This window comes from Poecilia formosa, unplaced genomic scaffold, assembly GCF_000485575.1.
Source record: "Poecilia formosa unplaced genomic scaffold, Poecilia_formosa-5.1.2 Scaffold13, whole genome shotgun sequence".
Classification (NCBI taxonomy): Eukaryota; Metazoa; Chordata; class Actinopteri; order Cyprinodontiformes; family Poeciliidae; genus Poecilia; species Poecilia formosa.
Window position 1 is genome coordinate 3,947,883 of NW_006799952.1, and position 22,594 is coordinate 3,970,476.

The following is a 22,594-nucleotide window of genomic DNA, read 5'->3' on the forward strand; positions in this document are numbered from 1 at the left end:
AAAGAGAATAAGCTTCCCTCCTCCCTCCTCCTCCTCCTGCTTCTCCAGGGTGGATTTATAAATGAGAAACCCTCCAGTTGTTCCCAAAGAGCACTCCAATCAAGTACTGACTTCTCACGTCAGATAAACAGGTCAGTGCTCAGAGGACGCAGCAGACACGCCTGATGATGCTGGCCTTCGTTAAAGCCAATCCGGAACTCTTTGCCTGTTAGATAGGACTTACAATCTACAATTTTGCTTTGACTTAGCTGTTGCTTACAGCTGTTATTTATAAAAAAAAATTTTTTTTTTTAAAAATCAAATTTTTGATCCTACCTGGCTCTGCTGAGATCTGCCTCCTACAGGAAGGTTCGCCCCTCTCTGCTGCCATGAGAGGCCTCCCTCTGGTGTGGCTGTGCTTGCTGCTCAGCCTCCTGCCTCTGGAGATCCAGTCCCGGGTTCTGAGAGTTCACAGGCACAGGTAACCCTCTGCTTTCTTCAATCACAAGCTCTTAGAACAATTCAGATTACTGTTTTGGCACTCACACAAAAACAGCAAATACACACAAATCATGCTTTTTTTTTTATTTGTTTGCTGAAATCTTGTTTTGTGTTCAACACAAAGCTAATTATAATGGAATTGGACTTTGGAAAAGAACAGATCTTATGTAACAAGATTACTATGTACTTTTAACACCAGCAAAAGAAGCAGGACATTCAACATAAGATGAATGGTGTTGCTTAATAATAGTAATAATAATAATAATAAAATAATAATAAAATGATAACATATTTAAAAATTCACTTGTTTTCATTTTGNCAACGCGCAGCCATGCCCCCTTTTTTTGCTTCCGGTTAGCAGAACCCCAAAGCCCTTTTGTTGTCTGAAGACATGTAAGTGAATAAAGATCGTCTGTTCTGGGATCAAACAGCACTGATGCTGGAAAGTAGACATCCACCCATGGGTAGTATTGATGTCTCGTATGCGCCTTCATGACATAATTACAACTAAAAAGCTTCGAGGAGGCGACCTGGGTACTGTAGAGCATTTCATTGTGTCAGGCAGCCAAATTCAACTTCTTTTAACTCAGAATCTTAGATTATTTGGATCTGTCTATTTGTTGCTCTTGAAATCAAGCCACAATGATTGTTTTTTTTTTTTTGTTTTTTTTTTGTAGCACAGGATTTGACTGTTTACACTTTAGTAATGAGAGCTACATTTGTAATAATCAGCCAAGATGCTTGGCTAGTTGCCAATTTCACCACCTCTGACTTTAGAAAATTAAACGCAGACATTTTATTATAAGGAATTTAATTTTTTTTTGCTGCTTCAATTGTTCTCAGTCTGTTTTCATTAGCTGTAATCACTTGAGAAAGAAATGGTCTTTGCATTTAAAGTATTGGATTTTGAGAGAATCACGATTCACTTCTGAAAAACCCATAATTTAGAAATGTGTGTGTGTGTGTGTGTGTGTGTGTGTGTGCGTGTGCGTGCGTGCGCGCGCTTTGCATACATGTGTCTGTAGCCATGTGTTTGTGTGTGTGTGTCGAGCTCTGTCTGTTACGGAGCGTAATCTCAGGTTTAAGGAAGAGGTATGCAGATACAAAGAAAGCACACCTGTGTAACACACACTTACACACAGTTCCATACACACATGTATCAACAACCATATCCACTAACACATGCAAAAAAAATAAAAAATAAAAAAAAGAACACATGGTGATGATGTGCACATACCTGTTCATGCCACCCTTCAGAGGTGTTTCAATGTAATATTGTGAATTTTGAACCTGTATTAGGTTGTGGCTATACTTGGTATTATGTAAACGTAACATAAATGTAAACATTATATATAAACATTATTATATCTATTTTTGGAATAAATCCGGTGTATGGAAATGAGGTTGTTTTGCAGGTTGCAGTGTGCGCGAGTGTATTTATGTGTGTGTGTTCTGTTGAAAGGCAATAATGACGTCTGTTTTTTGTTGACGGGCCAGCATCAGTTCCTGTTTCTTTGCTACTTGCTTCCTATGTAGAAGCATAGGACTGAGCATGATGTGAATGCATGTCGGCAGTCTGCAGGATGTCTTCCGCAAAAATGTTACATAAAAGATGATTCTGGTTACTTACAACTCAAGTTTGTTTTTTGTTTTGTTTTTTTTTTCATTATCATTTCTCAGAGTGAAACATTTGCTTTAACTTTTCACTTGAAAGATTTATATAGAGTGGAAAATGAGATATTCGGAACTCGAAAACAACAAAAAGTGTTATTTGAACTGACTTTCCCCAGTTAAATTTTTTATTTTTTTTTTTTGGCTACTTTACTAAAAATAAGGTTTTGATCTTTGCCAGTTAGACATTTTGTAATGAAATATTGCCTTCGCTTCATTCCCATCGCTGGGTGTCTTGAATCCCTTTTAACAACTCGCAACTTAAAATAGTCTACAGCAAGGAAAAAGATTTTATAGTTCAAAATAATTTTTATTTTTGTTTTTCTTTCATCATGCATCGTAATCAGTAATCATTGGTGGCCAATGAGTAACCAAAAAAAAGTTAAAAAAAAAAAATACAACGGAGTTGAGTAAGTTTTCATAAATTGATGAGATTTGAACATATTTTTCTCACTTATCCAAATATTTCTTCCAAAAACTTACAACAAAAAGTAAACTTATTTGCCATGGCTTAAATACATGAGTAGTAATTTCTGATACACAGTTGCAGTATAAAAGGACGAAATTTCAATGCGTCTGTTCAAAATAGAAATTTGAATTGATAATGAAGCAAAGTGACAGGGAGTAGAGGTTTAAGTTTCTTGAAAGCCTTACGAGTGTAACATGTTTTTGATCAATCGCATACATAAAATGATTCCTCGATCAAGAGAACTAGGGGTGTCTTAGTCTAAATCTTTTATCTCAAAAACAGTTCTTTTAAGATGAACTGTTTTATCAATGCTTGATAAAACCTTTATAAAATTAATTTAAAAAAACTTGACCTGAGTCGTTATAAACCAGAATAATCCATTCAGGTTTTTTTGTTTTTGTTTTGTTTTTCCTCTTTCTCAGGGTAGGAGTTGACTTTAATTGCATACATGTCTCCTGAGTGATTGCTATATTTATTTTTGGAAAAAAAAACACTTTTTTTAAGGGACTTGCCTGAGTTGTACTTGAGGTGCCACCTTGTTATTCCCTGCTCAAAGAGGCAGGGGGAGTTGGACTTGAAAAAGCAAACCATGTAGATACTGTAGTTTTTTTTTTTGTTTGTTTTGTTTTGTTTTTTCCTTCATTGCTCTCTGCCAAAGTGCGTCTTCCCTCCAGTGGCATAGCTGAGCCTCATATCTGCTTTCTTGCAGTGGTCTTACTCATCTAGATTTATCAAACGCAGCCTCTTTTTGATCCTCCCTCTCCGTTCCCCTCTCCCTCCCGCCAAAGTCATACGGTATCGTTAAGAGCAGAAGAAGCGTATAGACTTGAGTCAAAAAGAAAGTATTTGAAGAATCGACTTCAATTACAACTTTTCACTTTCATCTGTCCAGGACGTTTGGGCTGTTTGAAGTTCTCAGAAATTGAGGTTTGCGTCATGTCAGGGTTAAAGGCAAATAGCTGTGTACAGGGTCGGAATATTCCAAACCTTCTTTAATCAAAGTTAAAAACCACGTCGGACCCAAAGTGTTTGTATGTGTTGGAGTATAACGGGTATGTTGCAATGTGGTAGGATATGGTTCGATTTTGAGTGCCATTAAATTTGCACATTAGCCTCATTTACCTCCGTGGGTTCATGTCCTAAAATTTAATTAAAAAACAAAATCTAAATCTTTAAATCCATGATCTAGTATAAACAGTGCCTTGCAAAGTATTCATACCCACTGATCTTTTTCATTAGCACGTTTTACAAACAGTGTATTTTACTTGGATTTCATGACAGAAGAATTTGTTGAATACATGTAAAGCAGAAGGAAAATTATGCTTTCTGTTCTTTTAGCTAAGAAAAATCTGAAAATTGTGGAGTTCATTTACATTCAGCGCATCTGAATCTTTACTTTGCAGAACTACTTTTCACTTCCTTTACAGCTTTTGGTTTTTTTTTTGGGTATGTCTCTTCTAGCTTTGCAAATCTATTGACTGAATTTCTTGTCCTTTTTTCCCTCAACAAATTTCAAGTCTAGCCACTGTTTCTCAGTTTTATTTAGGTCTAAACATAAAGATCTTTTGCTTTATGTCTTGAGTTGTTATCCTGTTGGAAGACAAACATCTGCCTCCGTTTCAAGTCTTCATCTCCCCCAAAAAGTGTATTTACATTCATCCATCTTCTTATTTCCTTTGACCAACTTTTCTGTTCCCAAGAAAGGCAAACATCCGCACAGCATGACACTGCCACCACCATAGTTTAAGATGGTGATGTTGTGTTCAGTGACAGTTTTCTATCACACGGTTTTGCATATTGGCCTATGAGTTCAGCTTTTTTCCTCTCCTCATGTTTGCTGTGTGCCCTTTATGGCATGTGGCAAACAAGAAGCAAGACTTTTAACAGTGGCTTTCTTTAAGGCAGCATTTGTTGAGTTTGCAACTAATAGTTGACGTCTCGCAGTTTACAAGTTGGAAAAAAGTAAAGGAGGATGAGAACCAATGCCTTCTATGGTTTTCAGATTTTTACAGCATGATAAAAGTTCAAGAAATATGAACACTTTTGCAAGGCATTATATAGTTGGAGGCCATTTTAGAGTTTTTCTCGCACTCTAGCTTATTTTTGAATCTGTGTGTGTGTGTGTGTGTGCGTGCGTGTATATGTTGGGGAAAGTGTTGGCAAAGACAGCCGTGTTGTTTAAATGCCTTTTTTTTGTAGAGTGAACTGATGCTGGTGGGGTTTTTCTTTTCTTCTTTATTTTCCTTTGGGAGTATCGTGTCTGTTACCTGTCGTCTATTTAGCCTGTACATTCAGATATGAACCTAATAAACATGTCAAAAAAAAAAGGAAGAAACTTGAGCGTCTGTTTGTCTCGCTCACCACTCGGGGCCTGTTGTCTCATTCACAAAACAAATAAAGCCAGGATGTGGAGAACAGGACTCCCATGTTCTTGTTTACATCAGGTTCAGGTGGATTAGGTTGTGTCTCATCCACATTTGTGCTACACCCTCATATCATCTCCATCATAAAGCTGCCTCTCATTTATTTCAAGCTGTGCTTTCAGACCCCTTTCCTGTGCTCCTGCACGTCTCGTATTAGCTATTTTCATCTTGTAATCTTATCTAGATATCATTCGCGGGTGTGTGTCTCCATTCCACTGCTTGTCATCGCATTCCTACATAACTCTCGCAAATATACCAATCCCACATCCAGCTTCCCCCGCTGCTTCTTTACCCTCTCCTTCTCTCCCGCAGTTTTCCAAAGATTTTTTTTTTTTTTTTTGGCAAAACTTTTGCACCATTAGTTTTGTCATCTGTACCTGGCTGTTCCATCTGTGAAGCGTCCGCTCATGTGAAGCGAGTGGGTGGGAAGGAAGGGGAGGAAGGCGGAGTTGTTTTGTACTTTTATGGGTTGTAGAGAAACCTGCCTGTCTGCTTCGTACGGAGAGAGGAGAGAAGGAGGAGCCTGCTGGGTGTGGGACTCCAGACAAAGGAGACATAAACACACTGACACTGGAGAAGTGGAGCAAAAAAAAAAGAAAAAAACAACTGAAAGAGACAGCTGGAAAGTGTCATTTTGCCTGAACTCCAACTGTAATTTGGGAAACATCTTGAAGAAGGGATTTATTTGGAGTGTGTGTGAGAGCTGTGTGAGCCTGTTTGCAAAGCTACTGAGGTATGTTTGTGTTGGAGCTGGACTTTACGTATCCTGCCCACAGTGTGCAGAAGTGTGTGGGTTAGTGTGTTTGGGATGGAAAAGTGGGGCTGGCTCAGCAAACAGCTCTGCTCTTAGCTTTACGCCATGGGGGGCTGCCACAGTTACCCCTCGGCTACAAAGGTGGACACCAAGACTCCTCAGCCGTCTGACATCCACAATGAGAAACTGTAAGTTGCATTTCCTCTTACCTTCTTCTTGGTTTGCATTTAAATAAATGTCATTTCTTGCGTTCTCTCTCTTTCTCTCTTTCTTTCTGCTGTTGTCTTGAACTTCTCTAATGAATCCAAATGTTGAACAAACTGAAACTATTACAGAAACCCGACTACACATGGTTCAGAGGAATGCCCTCCAGACAAAAACTAAATGTCTGTGTGTGTGTGCGCGTGTTTGTGTGTTACATATTTGTGTGATGCCATCAGTGATTGTGGGTTTCTCTTACACCAGTAACACATGTTGGTGAGAAGATGATTGCTCCTAATTTTCCAGCTTACCACCTATGCTGAAGAACATTAACTTCAGCCCCACGGCTGATGGAAAGGTGACCAGATGGCCAAAAGCAAGTCTGTTTACACACAAACATAACGCTACGAATGGCCTCCGGGTTCATTGTGCTTGTGTGCGCTGCCAGGAGGCTGGTAATTGAGTTAATGCCGTGAAGCTGCAGAAGAGCAGGATGTTAGTATAAGAAGTTCCTGTGGACATTAGAGGAGTTTGGCCTGGATTTGTGCTACTGTGCCGCGCATAGCAAATGTTTACATTCTTCGCTGTCGCTGTTCACCCCAGTGCTTGTACCTTTTTAGACAAAGACCTCCTGTTCAAACCATTAAACAAATTGTCTCTCCCCAGCCACCTCTCTCACACATATTTACACCGGACCGGAGGGAGGGAGGAGTGAAACCTCATCCAGAGAACAGTGTTTTCCTTATCAGAATAGGCAAGGTCACTCTGTGTAAACCTTCAGCTGCTGCGTGTGTGGACGTTTGAAAACTGCATGGCAGCTGCGTTGTTCGCTGTACTTTAGAAATACTAAAGTTTTTAAGCTGAACTTTTCCCACGTTTTGTCACTTTACAACCACAGATCTTCAATATATTTTTGAAGGATTTGATGGAAGAGACCAACACAATGTTTTATTGTGAAGTGGAGGAAAGACTAAAAACACTTTTGTTTTTTACAATTAAAATCAGAAAATGTGGTATTGTATTTATTTAGCCACCATTACTTTGGTACCTTTAAATAAATTGAACTTAAATAAATTGCTAACAGGAGTCACTTAATTAAACATAATTCAGGGCTCCTATATAGTCTAGGAATGTTACTGGTAGATAGTTTCTGTTTCCCTCCTTTTCTATATTTTATTTCTTCCCACTATACTCCATTCTTCCTGCTATTGTTCTTCCTACCCATCTTGTTGCCTTTAGTAGGTCTTGTTGTGGTGGGCCTCCTTTCATTCTTAATGTCTCTGTCTCATTTCCTTTCATCCTACTTCCCTTATTATCCTTTTGTGTGTTTTTCCTGTGATTCCTTCCTGTCTTCCTTGCGCGCGTCCTCCTGTTATTTCACTCCTTGCATCCTTATTTTTGTCCTTTGTTTCATTCCTCCCTAACCTTGTGTTTCTTCTCTCCCTATTGTGATTTCTTTCTTTTCTTATGCCCCATCTCCTTTTTTACTACCCTTCCTTTGTTACTTGTTTTCAATTGGCAAATACATTTATTTCAGCCCTGCCCACTGCAGAAATATCTCTGACAATTTAGTGGTGAATTTTAATGTTATGTCAATATGAATGTAAAATACCTAAAACCTGGAAAATTGAGAAAAACATCTGTTTTTGAGATCTCGCTGCTCATTTATTGTCTGAAAATGAGTGTAATGCAACTGCAAAGAGACCTCTGGTGAGGAAATCAGTTGCAAGATAATCAGAAATCATGCATTCCAAAAACCTGTCCTTATATTAGAATGCTTCAGTCAAAGTTCAGCCTTAAGTCCATTTAATCTGTGACATGACTTCAAATTGTAATTTACAGATGCTCTGCATCCAATCTGAGTTTGAGACACACTTTTTTGGATTATTGTTGGTCAAAAAAATTAAATAAAATAAAAATGTTTTTAAATACTTAAATTCCCCACTAATGTTTCAGGGAAAAGTGTTGACTTTCAACAGAGCACTCAAACCTATCACCCTGTTTTAAATAGTCAAATCACGTTGCCATGTTTGACTTTCCAGAATACGTTGGCATTTGCATAAAGCATTCCCTGCAGTCACTCCAAACATGTCCCAATATCATCCTCGACACATGTAACTGGGAAGCGGTGCATGGTGCAAAGCCTCACAGCTTTACCCCGTCCACTTGTTTTCTCTGCAGCCTTGACCACTGCAGCAGTCGGCCTCATTAGCAGTAATTACCGCAGCCCTGATTTGATTGGCTTTATTGCATTAACTGCTGAAGTATTGCTGTTTTTGCAGTATTTTTTATGTTTTTCCTGATGTGTGAGCCAGCAACAAAAGGCTCAAGACGGACGAGAGCATTATCTCCAAACTGCAGTAGGAATAATTAATCCACCAAGCCCATTGGTTGTTTTACGGGGCTGTATTTCCCCATTCTGCAGCCTTTCTAATTTTGTTCCTTCGCTTCATTAACTTTATGCTGTCTTCCCAAGCGGAATCAACAACAATAACCAGGAGGAGTGCCCGTATCTGCAGCGGCAAAACGCTTGCCAGAGGATCACAGACGCCAACATGTTTGCCCTCATATCATTGCCGCCTGGCATGGACAAAGCAGAGTGGCTGGCCAGCAACAGTGAGTATCAGCTGATGTTTGTGTTCCACAATAGAAACCAGGAAAAACATGGCTACTGGTATTCATGTCTGTTGTGTTTCAGCTGTGGCTTTTTTCAAGCACATAAACCTGTTCTCCAGCGCTCTGTCAGAGTTCTGCACTCCCAGCACCTGCCCAACCGCCTGTGGACCAGGCAACATGTAAGTTGCTGAGCATTACACTGCAGCCATGTCGGGCGGCTAAAGGTGAAAATTACATGATAAGGCGCATACAAAGATAGTTATGTTCCAATTCTAGAGGATTTAAGGGCAAAATAACACAAGAAAAGAGTAGAAATAATTAGCTATGAAGTACGGTAACAAATTAAGGAAGAAAAAAAAAACATTTTGAAATGCATCTTAAACTGTAGCTATACAGATAAAGGGAATATCTTTCCCTTTATAGTACGTCTATTTTTGCTTAAAGTGAATGTTTGATTCTTTCGAAGAATCAGAAAGTGTGAAGCATTCTACCTTGTTCTCATTACGATTGAACAGCATTTATTTAAATACCAGAGAGTTAAAGATGTTAGCGCCTAGCGGCTCCAACATGTTGTTTGTAGTGGTTGTGAATATTCTCTGGGGACAGAATAATGAGCCATGTGCGTATAAAATGACCAGAAGAAAATGGTTTACAAAAAGGTATCCAGCAAAAAGTTCTGTAAGCTCTTACAGGATGAACTTTAATCACAACAAAGCAACCCCCAGTGTTTTAATCAATTTAACATTAAATTGTCTAATTGTCCAAAAACAACACTTGAAACGTGATCTAGGGAACAAACCAATAATGCCTGGATTTAGAGGTCTTCAGTTCAGACAGGGGTCGTCTGAACTGAATGGAGTATTTAGATGCTGTGATTCAATATATTGTGTAGCTTACCATCATTTCAATGGGAAGAAGGAGCCATCTGACACAATATGTCACTTCCTCATGACGGTCTTTGTTCCCTTTTCCAGGGTCTACTTTTGGACCGATGACCACGGCAGGAAACTGAAATGCTCTGCTCCACTTTACTTTGACTACGCCATGTCGTACATTCAAGAGCTTCTGACTGACGAAGACGTGTTCCCCACTAAAGCAGGTAGCTCGCACTGATATCTTTATGTTGCTCTGCCACACGTCTTCATCCAGCTGGAACTTAAAAATCGTTGCTTCTTTTTTTTCACTTCAGGTGCAACGTTTCCGACGGGATTCATCTTCCTGGTCCAGAAGGTCTTCCTGCTGCTTTTAAGGACCCTGGCTCACATTTACTGGTCTCACTACAGCGAGGTCCTCGCTCTGGACCTGCACCCACACCTCAACACTCTTTTCTCCCACCTGACTCTTTTCTGCCAGCAGCACTCGCTCCTGGACCCTGAAGACATGAAGCCTTTGCAGGACCTTATTACCGCTCTGGAGCGGCACGGATGAAACGCTCGGATTTTCCCTACTGTTGCTTATTTATTGGTTTCAGTCTGTAATATCAGACTCTTCTTTGTAGAACTCCAATATGTCATAGCTTAGATTTTTTTTTTTTTTTAAGACAAGTCTGGAAGATGTAAAATGCCAAGATGATATGAGAGTTATGCTTCCAGTTGGGAGCTCAGTTATTCAGTTATTGTATTTTTTTTTATCATTAAATCTATATTGCATGTTGTTTTTTAGCATAACTGTTCATTTTTTTATTGTCGTCATCCATACCTTCTTTCATGTAAGATTCAACTTAAATGTTATTTCAAGAGTTAATCTTAGCCAGCCAAATGGAGATGTTGCTGCACTAGGATTTTTGAGGTCCGCACAAGAGTGAGGTGTGGATGTAGTTCCTATAAACGTTCATCTCTGCAGATTAAGATTTTGCTCAATCTTTGTATAAAGATTTGTGAGAAAAGATTGTGACATGATGAGCGACTGAATGCTTTTTATTAAAAGAAATTCTTATGTGAAATTCTGGACTTATAACAGTTTGGTGTTGTAAACTGGAGGATACCTGATTTTTTTTTTTCTGCTCCCTTTTTGTTTCTTTAATTTCAGATTTTGGATTTTAGCATAAAAACAATGCAAAGTGGTGCCATCCATCTTTTATGTAACTGTGCACAAACCACTTTATCCTAGGTTTATTGAGACATTTCAGTATCCAACCCTGATTCATTACCAAGATCCCATAAAATAAAATAGAAATTCCTTTATTGCCCCACAGTGGGGGGAATCTTTCAAGCCCTTACCAACTTTTTCAACAATTTTTTTTTCTCTCTTTTGTGATAGAGCTTAAAGAAATTATTTATGACCACCATGCATATTTTTAACCCGTCTGTGCCACTAAAAAAATAAGGATTTTGAAAAAATATGTTGTTTCTTAGTTATCTTGCAAAATAAACTTTATAAGCATAACTGAAAGTTAAATACATTTATGTTGTATATCTTATCTGTGGTAAATCGTTATTCATAGACTGTAACTGTTTGACACAGGTAAGATGTTGATTCCTTGCATGAATTGAGTTTATGAAAAAAAATACTTTGTAAGAATGCAAAATAAAAGAAATGTGATTTCTGGAAACAAATTATTGTCATCATATCAAAGAAAGAAAAGCTTAAGTTCACTGTACTCCGTTGAGGTTCTCAGTCACCAGATCTTAACCCAGTAGATTTGGAGAACGGTGAAATGCAAATTTCACATTATGAATGTGCAGCTGACAAGTCTGCTGCAATTTCTTGATTCTGTCGTGCAATATGGAAAAAAAAATCTCAATAATTGTTGCACCTTGTTGAATTTGTACCATGAAGATGTAAATCAGTCATAAAGGGAAAACGAGTAACAACAAAGTATACCTATTAAAGAGGTCACTAAGTGTATTAGCTAATACTTCATTCCAAACGACCCTTTACAATGTTATTACATCAGTGTTGTAAGCTACTACCAGGGATATTATAATTTTAGTATTTTTAATTAATTTACCGCAGCCTTTTTAAAAATGTAATGTAGCCATTTCTAACAGTATGACAATTTTAGTTGTAATTATGGTGTTTTTTGTTTGTTTGTTTTTACATATAACTCTTGCAGTTGATCATCCGACCAATAGAAATGCATCAGTTTTATTTTCTAGCAATATATTTTTTAATCACAACACTTTCAAACACGTGGAAAGTTAAAAAAAAAATATCGCAAAAAGGTGAACATGAGCAGCATGAGTCCTCTTTTAACAATAAAAGACAAGAGTTTGCACATCTTTTAGCTGATCATCTTGTAATTCCTTATATTACCACTTAGGGGCGACCAAAACCATGCAGCTGTAACCTCCAAAACGAGTCATCGCTGAAACCGATAAATTAAACCAAGCAGTCATATTTTTGTTTAGCAGCTGGCCTACCATCAATTTAAGTTAGAAAAAATAATCACATTTTTAATTATTTTTTTTTTCCACAAAGTTTCCAGATGCACAACAATTAGTACCCCCAACAATCAGAGCAACCAGAATTTCTGTTAACTTTTAGTGACATGACTTTCTGTTTCTCTGAGATATAAATATGATGTGACATACAGAGCATTTCTTTTAGCCATTGGTCACAAGTCGATCGGTCTTGTAACTCAAATGGTTAAGTGTAACACATTATATTGATTAATGACATAAAGATTCATGTTTCAACCCCTTATTTACATTAGTCATGATGATTTTAAACACACAACACATTACAGCCTACATGGTGGCTTATGGCTGGTTTATAGTCCACAAAAATCATCGCATCAGAGGCACTTTAGCAGCAACTAGTGGTCAGAGTTGTTCATAGTTTTGTCTATTTATTAAAATATTATTTTCAGAGTTGCTGTGGTGATGCAGGGGTTAAGCAAAATCCACATGGCTTTAATTTATTAAGTTTCTTTTTCATCCTATCTTAGGGGTAAAACGTCGCTGGTATTATAGGCATCAGAAGGAAATCAGGACAAAAACAGTGAAAAGGTTAAATTAAAAATGGAGCGAACAGAGATATCTAAAGCACAGTCTGTGATTTCAGTCTGAGTTGTCGAGCAGACACAAGTAATGAAAACTGAATCGTTGCAAGGTGTTTTATCTCCAAAAGACTCGGAGAGGGAGAGAGGATACATGTGGGCTGCCTGGAGTTTGTGTGACCGCACACACCTGCAGTCACACACACTCCGAGGCTTGTTCTCTAGGCAGGTTGAAGATGTGTTAATGCACATGCTGGACTGAGTCGAGGCTGCAAACTGAGCTCAGACTTTAATACCGCAAACTGCTGAGTCACAGACAGGAGCGCTCTCACCGTACAGTCCTTTAATTAAGAACTGAAGCCACCTCAAAAACACAGAAGAGTCCTTTAATTAGACTCAGATTCTGATGTCCTCATCTGTGTCCTCCTTCACAGAAAAGAAAAGTTCTTTCATGGTAAAAAAAAAAATAATAATCTGAGAACAGTTTCACTGCAGTGGATGCTTGGACTACCGTAGTACCTCTACAGATCCCTTACTTTCTTTACTTCTTTACTAATTCTGAATCTCTTCAGACCTTTCATGTCTGGAGCTCATAAAACAAAAATCGCAGGTTGCCTCAGAGCCGAACTCTTTGTTCATCACAATGAGTTCATGCAGAGCTAAAACCTTCTTTGCTGTTCTAATGTGTAAGAGCATGTTTTCCTTAGTTGCACGTGAGTCTGCAGGTTAGGTGCATGTGAGTTACAAACAGATCATCTGAAAACATCATCAGCTGAGAGCTGGTCTTACCAAACTAAATCCCAGTGCTGCTGGACTTACGTTGCTCAGCAGGAGAAAGTTACAAAGCAGTAATATAAATATTCCTAAAATATTGCAAATGTTTTAAATGAAGAGGTTTCAGAAATGGATTTGCTTGAAATAACTTCATTCAATTTTATTTGCTCTGAAGCACACTGCGGACAGAAATTAAATGTCAACTTTTGCTGCTGACCTTATAAATGTCAAAATGTCTGTCCTCTACGGAAAAAAACATTGTAAAAAGGCAAGAAGGTGTACGAACATCTTACTTTTTTTTTACACTTGTGGTACAACATGTTATTTATTAGAGAATTAATTCCAGATATGTATTCATAACAATTAAGACAATTAAGATTGAGTTATATCTTAATTGTCTTGAGATAAAAAAGGCAGTTTTCAACAATCCTCAGAAGATTTTAAGCCTTTCTTTCTATGAATAGACTTTAATTTTTAACTCTATCCTTCTGCAGCACTTTAGTTACATTGTCCATATTTTTTATTTTATTCTTAATTTTGTTTGATTTTGAAAAAGGTCTTGCATGCGTTTAGTTGTCAGAATATGAAGGATATATAAGCAGTAGCCCTGACTTTAAAATGGAATAGTTTAGTTAAAGCACATCCGACGAGTTTTTCCATCACACTATTATCTTCCCGTTGCATTATGCCGCCAAAAGAGTTATGACATAAAATCTAACTTTAGATCCCCTAAGCAATCTTCAGGGGTCCTGTTACTCAGGCTTACACATTTACACACAATGCAACACACGGTTTTCTGCTCTAACCACTATCACATGAGAAGACTGGAGCTTTAAGGGGAGTTTAATTAGGTTATTTGAGGTTTTGGTTGTTGAGGAGGAAAGAGAATAAGCTTCCCTCCTCCCTCCTCCTCCTCCTGCTTCTCCAGGGTGGATTTATAAATGAGAAACCCTCCAGTTGTTCCCAAAGAGCACTCCAATCAAGTACTGACTTCTCACGTCAGATAAACAGGTCAGTGCTCAGAGGACGCAGCAGACACGCCTGATGATGCTGGCCTTCGTTAAAGCCAATCCGGAACTCTTTGCCTGTTAGATTGTAGACTTACAATCTACAATTTTGCTTTGACTTAGCTGTTGCTTACAGCTGTTATTTATAAAAAAAAATTTTTTTTTTTAAAAATCAAATTTTTGATCCTACCTGGCTCTGCTGAGATCTGCCTCCTACAGGAAGGTTCGCCCCTCTCTGCTGCCATGAGAGGCCTCCCTCTGGTGTGGCTGTGCTTGCTGCTCAGCCTCCTGCCTCTGGAGATCCAGTCCCGGGGTCTGAGAGTTCACAGGCACAGGTAACCCTCTGCTTTCTTCAATCACAAGCTCTTAGAACAATTCAGATTACTGTTTTGGCACTCACACAAAAACAGCAAATACACACAAATCATGCTTTTTTTTTTATTTGTTTGCTGAAATCTTGTTTTGTGTTCAACACAAAGCTAATTATAATGGAATTGGACTTTGGAAAAGAACAGATCTTATGTAACAAGATTACTATGTACTTTTAACACCAGCAAAAGAAGCAGGACATTCAACATAAGATGAATGGTGTTGCTTAATAATAGTAATAATAATAACAATAAAATAATAATAAAATGATAACATATTTAAAAATTCACTTGTTTTCATTTTGTCAAATGAAATGAGGTATTATGTCAAATAGTCTTTTTTGAGCTTTACATCATGCTTTAGTATTATTCCTTTGTCAAAAATATACCCAAAGAGTGTTGCTTTGATTTTTTTCATGCATGATTGATGAATGCTTCAGTCTCCCCTGGCAGCCATTAAGGCGGTGCCTAAATGCTTGCTAAACACCACCTATTTGTACGAAGCTCCTCTTTGGAGCTGCAGTCTGTAAACATGCTGTTATCTCACAGAGCTTCCCTTTCCTGCTTCACTCGACCTCAGCACCATCAGACTAGCGGCAGCAGCAATTAGCAAACACCTGGTGGAGCTGAGCGTCTGCTGAGCTCATCATGCGAACTTCTCAGTTCAACGTTCCTAAGAGCGATTGTTAATGACATAATGAGAAGCATGGTCGTCATGACATGCTCAAAGCAGAATGTCGGAAAGAGTAGCAGCTTCTTAAAGAGACAGAGACCCAATTTCAAGTCATCAAATTAGGAAGTCAAATTTCTGGTCATGTGTGCACAACATTTTTATGAGAAATTTAGGTGACAAAGTTACTTGATTTCTGATTGAAAATGGTACTATCTACCTGGAAAATACATAAAATGGCCCCTTGAAAAGGTAAAACACTCATGATTGTAGTTTAGAGCAGCAGTTGGTGAAAAACGAAGTCCATTAGTGCTCTTTGGCATTCATTTATGTGGGAAAAGGGTCCACCAGTAGAACGAGGTTATTCGTCTCTGCAGCGGGAGGCTGAGATGGAGGTGAGGGTGATTTAGTGGGATTTGGGGCAAGAATACATTCACATACCGAGGGGCCAAGTTTCACCCTGGCAGTAGCAATGAGGGAATCTACAACAATATAACCACAAAGAGCAAGATAATGTGGAAGTCAGGCAGGACAATTCAAAGTAAATTAGTTTAACCTTAGCAGCAAAACCCCTGGGTGTAGAGGAGAAAAAAAATATTTGACAGTTATTCAACACAGGCTGATATTGCATCACACTGCCACTTATCCAAAATGCCAAAAGAGAACAAAGAAGCTGGTAAAGAGAGAGAGAAAAGGAGGACCGTATTGTGAAACAGCGGGAATCTGATGGAGACTCAAAGTTTTGCCTGTGCAAAAAGAGTTTTGAGGAGTTGAAGAAGGGAGGTGTGTGAGCATGCTGATGTGTGCTCGTTTTGTGGACAGTCTCTTGCTGTGTTGGACCATGGGAGAAATTTTGGTGAAGCTCATTTTGATCTCTGTCTCTTCACCGGTTCACATAATTTGTCGCAAAATGCACACAGAAAGGAGAGGAAGTAAGATTATTTTTTGATAATTCAAAGTGGTGGAGTGGTGGATGTTTTTTATTTTTAACAGGGAAGAGGATATGTCTTTACAACAAGCTAAACTTATTCAGTGATTTTCTAGTTGTCATGAACTTCATCGTTTAACATGCTAAAGCCCTGTGGAGTCTCAAATATATCCCATCTGCTTCATTTGGTTTCTATTTCTACATGTAGGGTGTGTCATGAAAGTCAATGTGCTAAACTTGCAGAAATCATTGGCAACTGGCTTGAGTCTTTTCCACTACAATATGCTGAATCATTTCATTTTCTGACTTTCCTGAGATTGATGTGTCTCAAATAAATGCTTCCCAAATAAAATGCTGCTCTGAGAGTCAAACAGGAATTTAAAACTTATTTAGTTTTTATTTTATTTTAATCATTTGCCATGGTGCTGTTTACATGTGGGACATATTAGAAAACCAAAGAGTTATAACATTACCGCATGTTTGGAATGCCAAACTTGTATAGCACCACATGCACCTGAGGTGGAAAAACTGGTGTTAGCAAAGTCGTCATCTAATGTTTTAAATTCACAAAGTGGAGATTTGTACAGTGATTAGTCCTGGATGAGGAAGTCAGGAAAAGTGCTTAGTGACACAAACGAGAGACATAAAAGTCTTACGTTCTAAATCCAATCCCCACAGTAGTGAATGGTTGCTATTGTGACAATAACTGTAATTCAAAACCTGTATAAATCTGACAACATTCACATTGACTTTCTGCTGTGGTTCTAACCAGTAATGTTACACTGCAGATCTAGGTGAGACACCTGATGCCCACTTCCTTTTTTTCCAAGTGGCAAGTTCTTAAATGGACATTTAAAATCATGAACACTTGCATTATTACATTTGTGTGTGGCTTGTTTTGCCTTTTGTTCAACAGCTTCAGTTCTCCTAAACACCCCAGTTCCGTATCATTTTGCACTTCAAAGAAAGTTTCTTACACCCTGTCAACTCAGTTTGTTTTATGCCCCAAACAAAATAATGTTTCTAGACAAAAAAAGAATAAATAGAACTTATGATGTGCGTAGACAGATCAAAGGATCAAGACGATGTGTTCATCAAAAATAATGATGTCAAACTCATGACGTTAATAGCGCTTCACTTATCCAGGGGAACACAATGTTTCCCACAAACTCAAAAGTCGTGAACATTCAGAAACTAATTTTTCTTTCATTTGTTTGTGGTAAAATCACTACCTTTCATTTCTTTTGGCTAACTTTATTCTTTTACAACTAATGCATAACTCTGTACACATAACAAATTTGAACCAACTTTATTTAATTTTAACTTACATAACTCCAAAGAACAAATGGAACTCCCATGATACACAGACAAGTGATTGCTTAACCACATAATTGCTCTGGGTGGATGAGTGTTTCAGATGGGTGGAAAGAAAATATACAGATTTCTGATACATTTAAATAATACCATAGTTTGTGTAAAGCGAGGGTATTTTTTACATTTATGTGCAATTTAACAATGTAATCAATTAATAAGAAATGGAATTGGGTGTGTATTATCCATTGAGCACCCATTAAGACAATTTAAAACTGCTTTTACCAGTAAAAAAACACAGTGCTGGCAGTGATGGGCCTGGTGTCCAGCCAGAGGAGTGATCAGAAAACCAGTTAGGATTAGTTGTTGGGGCTGCACAGTGGCGCAGTTGGTCGAGCTGTTGCCTTGCAGCAAGAAGGTTCTGGGTTCAATTCCCAGCCCCAGTCTCTCTGCATGGAGTTTGCATGTTCTCTCTGTGCATGCATGGGTTTTCTCCGGGTACTCTGGTTTCCTCCCACAGTCCAAAAACATGTCAGGTTATTTGGCCTCTCCAAATTGCCCCTAGGTGTGAGTGTGTGTATGCATGGTTGTTTGTCTCTGTGTTGCCCTGTGACAGACTGGCAACCTGTCCCCACTTCTCACCCAGAACAATAGCTGGAGATAAGCACCAGTAACCCTCCTGACCCCACCAAGGGACAAGGCTGTAAAGAAAATGGATGGATTAGTTGTTGGATAACATATAACCATTTTCTAGCCCACTTTTCACAGCAAACAAAAAAAAAATCATTAGCAATCATTTTTAAATTTTGTTAAAAATAATTTGGTTAAAAATAATTGGATAAACAAGCATTTACTCATTTGTAATAAAAAAAATTGTAGTGCCCCCCCCACAAAATAAAAAAATAAGCAAGGTGATTAAGTAATGGGTTTTTCCCAGATACACGCATATTTTATGTTTTCACTGTCGCTACACACTACTACAACCCAAGTCACTGTCTACTGTCGCTACGTGTTCGTCCAGGAGAAATTAATGCTGCTATAATGACTTGATGCAATCTGCTGGGGATCCTCAGAAAACATTTTAAAATAATTTTAATGATAAACTGAGCTTAGTGCACTTTAAAAACCAGGACTGATTATAATGCATATGTGATTGGGTTGAAATTCCATTTTTGTAAACTCTCCTGAAATGCTTGCTGTGAAATTGAGCTGTATATTTAAAATGAAATGAATTGTATGCGTATTTTACCAATACACATGAATTCCACTATCTTGGTTCAAAGGCACATAACTTTTGTAACGATAATCAACTTTGCTTTGTCATTACAATGAGACCTGCTACTTTTCCTCATGTATACTGGATGTTGCATAATCTCTAAAGGGTCATATGACTTTTATGCATTTGAACTCTTGAACATCTAAAGAAAAAGAAAAAAGGGGCCATTATGATGACTGAAGACAAAAACTTTGCAAGTCAGCATGGAGATGGAAAAATGAGCGCTTTAAAGACACACGTGGGGAACATTGTTGGAGCCTCTCTGCAACGTCTATAACGTCTATTCATGGCTGTAACTTCCCTGTCCTCTCCCTCTGTGCTCCCCTGAGATGCATCAGCTGCATGCTGTCGTTGATTAACTCGAAATAATATTTTCTTTAAGCTGTGTTGATGACAGAGCAAACAGTAGCGTCAGCTGCTTCTCAGGTCTGTCGGTTTGAACCACTCCAGTCTGGTTGGGTGCAGCAAGGAGAGCAAACGTCAGGGGTTGCTGACCCATATTTGAGACTCAGGGAAATTTCAACTAAGAAATTACAAAGGAAACAAAAAAAAACAAAAAAAAAGATCATTACTTAGCAGGTCTGCTCTGCAGGGTAAAAAGTGTAGGCACTGAAAGGGGTTTTAAAGAACACAACAATCACAAAGCGATTACTCTGCGAGGCAAGTCTGAAACAAGTCAAGGTCCTTTTGATATTTCCTCCACTATTTTTATGTTTCACTGCCTGGAGAAAAAGATCAAATTTACTGTCTCATGATGGGAACCATAGCTGTCTTTCACGTTTATGGTAATGTGCAGTACATACATAAGTCAAAAAATGCCACAGCAGAAAGTTAGGAAGAGTAATGGCATCACTTATGGAGAACTGAAATCAGGCATCAGCGCAAAACACAATGTACAACCAAGGAGAGAGTGGTGACAACAAAGACTTCTGCTTGAATGTGAGGTGCAAGTTTTTGGGAAATCTGACTAAATGAAGGAGGAAGTCTGAAATAAATGTTGTCTTAGAGCAACAATTTAGAGACCTAGTTGACCAGCATACTGGACATGTGATTTGAAAGCATTCTATGGCAAGCTTAGTCAAAAATATTATTCTCAATTGTGAATTATTTTTGTTGGTACTGTCTCTATTTTTAGTACAGTGAAATATAAAACGTCTTCTGTATTATTTCCTCTTTTTTCAGGTTAGGTGAACCCAGAATCAATAAAGCGTCTTACCCCAACTCCCCACCTGGTGTGTCTGATCTTTCTGCTGCCAGCAGTAATCAAACCCCACAGGAAGACACACAACACACTGGGAGGGCCCCACTGCACAGAGACCCATCATCAAAGTTGTCTGACATGCTTCTTCGTGGAAACAGTAATGCGCTGCCGGTGGAACAGGTGTGGCAGCGGGGGTCTCGGGGTCGTCGTCATGCCAACAGTGGAAGCTCAAGGGGCCACGGCCATCTGATGAGGGTGGGGTGCGTTCTTGGGACCTGTCAGGTGCAGAACCTGAGCCACCGACTCTACCAGCTAATTGGACAGAACGGCAGGGAGGACTTCTCCCCCATCAACCCCCGCAGCCCCCACAGCTACGGCTAGCATCACACCTCCAACCAGAGGCGTACTGGGACAGTCAACCTTTCCAAATCATTCATTTCCATTGGACCACAGATGGAAAACTATCCATTTAGAGTTTTATTTTATAGTTGTAACGGTAATTTTCATTGACTTTTTGATAGAAATGTACTCACTGAGGAATTTCCTTAGATCTGTGCCTGTTAAAGCATTTATAAAGAAAATAAAAATGCTGTGAGAGAGTTAGATGTCAAACGAACAAAGGGTAAATATGGCCTAAGGACTAAATCTGTAAATTCTTAAAATGTTCCTGAGAGAAAAAGAGCCAACTGGTGGCGTGCCACATATGCTTTGTGATTTTTCTTTCTCAATGATGAGGGGAAGTGACAGGAAATCATTGATGAGATAGGAAACCCCAGCTTCCTGTAATTTTAGGATTTAGCAGCTAAAGAAAGGAGAAATTGGAGAGGCAATGCCTGATCCAGCCAGAAGTGTCCAGTCTTGATTCAAAGACCGGGGGCACTCACAGTTTATTGTTCCGATTTATAATAAATTGTGCTTTTCATGACAAGTTGAGACAGATTTATGGTTTCTAAATCAGCCATGGCATGCGATGGCAAGTCGAGACTCGTCCATGCAGATGTCCCAATCAGGATTTTTTTGTGGTACCGATCAGTCATTTGGGATTAAGCATTTGCAGAAATCCAAAATCCCCACCCTGCAAGAGAGGTCCAATGACAAAACTCTAACTTAAGTTTGAGTGTTTGGTCTAAACACAGTAAACAAGAACAGTTTTAATAAACTAATGTAAACTAATAATACAGAGATTTTATTCAAATTGAACACCTCTGCTTTCAGAGCAGAAATCCTACCTCAAAAAAATGTAAATGACGGAAAGGATATTCTCCAAAATCAAAGATCTGCAGATCTCAACTTTTTTCCCAACAAAATCTTTTGTGCACATTTGTACAATGAGTTAAGAGTCTTATCTTTTAATTCAGCATAATGTTCAATTGACAAAGTATGGTTCCAATTTTAGTGATGCCTGAAATATAAAACGGCAATAATCATTCACTATTTTATGAATTCATAGATTTAGTTTGTCTGTTTTGAAGCTTGAGGTAGTCCAATGATATTGAACTGTGATAACTACAGATTTCCCAGAACTTATCAGATGTTCACAATCATTGACTATATTTGGAACAGAAAACACTCGTAGCATACATTATAATCAATTAGATGACAAAACTTGCCTTATCTTAATGTCCTTTTAGAGTAAATATAAATACATCAAGTACATAAAGTATATACAAATATAAATACTACAATCGTGTGGGGTTTTTTTAACAAACATTTTGTCAGCAGACTATTTTCTCAAACTTAGCTGTCTGCTTTCAGCATCAATATCGTTCCTGCTGTCTGAACTTGAGTGAGCTCAGTGCTAATCTCCAAAAAGCACTTTAATCTCCATGTGCAAACAAGCAGCTTAAGCAGCGAGGCCAACCTCTGGCCACACTGACCCCTCACTCCCAACGCTCACAACTCAATCAGCTAAAATGCATGCTGCTAATCTAGGATCTGTCTGCAGATTCTTAGTAGAGACTGAAGGTTGTCTTAACTTTCAGACCTAACAGAGGACAGTGGATGTATCAAAGCACATCCACTGGAAACTGTAACAGAGTGGGATTTAGTCCTTTTTTGCAGTAGTTATTTCCAGGCTTTTAAAATAAGCCTAAATGGGATCACTGCCATCGAGGTCCCTTTTTGTCCCTTCTGTTTCTGTACAGGAGTTCAGTCACTTTAGTTCTGACTCAGTTTTGCTCTAAACTGTAATAGAACAACATGAAAGCACTTTGTAAGCATGACTTGAATTTTAAAAGCATGTCTTTATTTCTATGTCAATAAACTACTGAACTAATTCCTCAAGTGTCCTTTTTGTGAGAGCCACTTTTGCTCGGTGTTAGGTTTTGCAGAGCTGTTCAATCGGTCATTCTAAAATAGAAAGAGTGTGGCAGAACTCCAGAGCTACCTATTGCTGTTCACCTAAAGTGATGACCCACTTGAGGTCAATCAGCAAAGCAGTCAAGAGTGATCTGGTAACTTTGGAGGAGCTGCACCGGGGAATTATTATACACGTGCTTCTGGTCT

At 38.5% G+C, this 22,594-nt stretch overlaps 2 protein-coding genes across 3 annotated transcripts; both read left to right on the forward strand.

Moving 5' to 3' along the window:
- Window positions 1–67: 67 nt before the first annotated feature.
- adm2b (adrenomedullin 2b) lies at window positions 68–22,364 on the forward strand. 2 transcript variants are annotated; one of them, XM_016668183.1, is made up of 2 exons: window positions 68–460; window positions 20,071–22,364. In XM_016668183.1, exons 1-2 carry the CDS (start codon window positions 369–371, stop codon window positions 20,468–20,470), a joined length of 492 nt encoding a protein of 163 aa, XP_016523669.1. In that variant the 5' UTR covers window positions 68–368; the 3' UTR covers window positions 20,471–22,364. The 2 variants fall into 2 exon arrangements, with proteins under 2 accessions (XP_016523669.1, XP_007545821.1); XM_007545759.2 differs by lacking the exon at window positions 68–460 and adding an exon at window positions 14,430–14,670.
- LOC103133788 (MOB kinase activator 2-like) lies at window positions 800–11,161 on the forward strand. The gene is made up of 5 exons (XM_007545694.2): window positions 800–5,985; window positions 8,475–8,614; window positions 8,697–8,793; window positions 9,589–9,713; window positions 9,804–11,161. The coding sequence occupies exons 1-5, from the start codon at window positions 5,903–5,905 to the stop codon at window positions 10,040–10,042; spliced, it is 684 nt and encodes a 227-aa protein (XP_007545756.1). The 5' UTR covers window positions 800–5,902; the 3' UTR covers window positions 10,043–11,161.
- Window positions 22,365–22,594: the final 230 nt, after the last annotated feature.

Excerpts from the sequence above, each read along its gene's own strand:
- adm2b (XM_016668183.1), top strand. The coding sequence starts at position 369 with ATGAGAGGCCTCCCTCTGGTGTGGCTGTGCTTGCTGCTCAGCCTCCTG. Across the intron at positions 461-20,070 it reads CTGAGAGTTCACAGGCACAG|GTTAGGTGAACCCAGAATCA; the intron begins GTAACCCTCTGC and ends CTCTTTTTTCAG.
- LOC103133788 (XM_007545694.2), top strand. The coding sequence starts at position 5,903 with ATGGGGGGCTGCCACAGTTACCCCTCGGCTACAAAGGTGGACACCAAG. Across the intron at positions 5,986-8,474 it reads GACATCCACAATGAGAAACT|CGGAATCAACAACAATAACC; the intron begins GTAAGTTGCATT and ends TGTCTTCCCAAG. Across the intron at positions 8,615-8,696 it reads AGAGTGGCTGGCCAGCAACA|CTGTGGCTTTTTTCAAGCAC; the intron begins GTGAGTATCAGC and ends GTTGTGTTTCAG.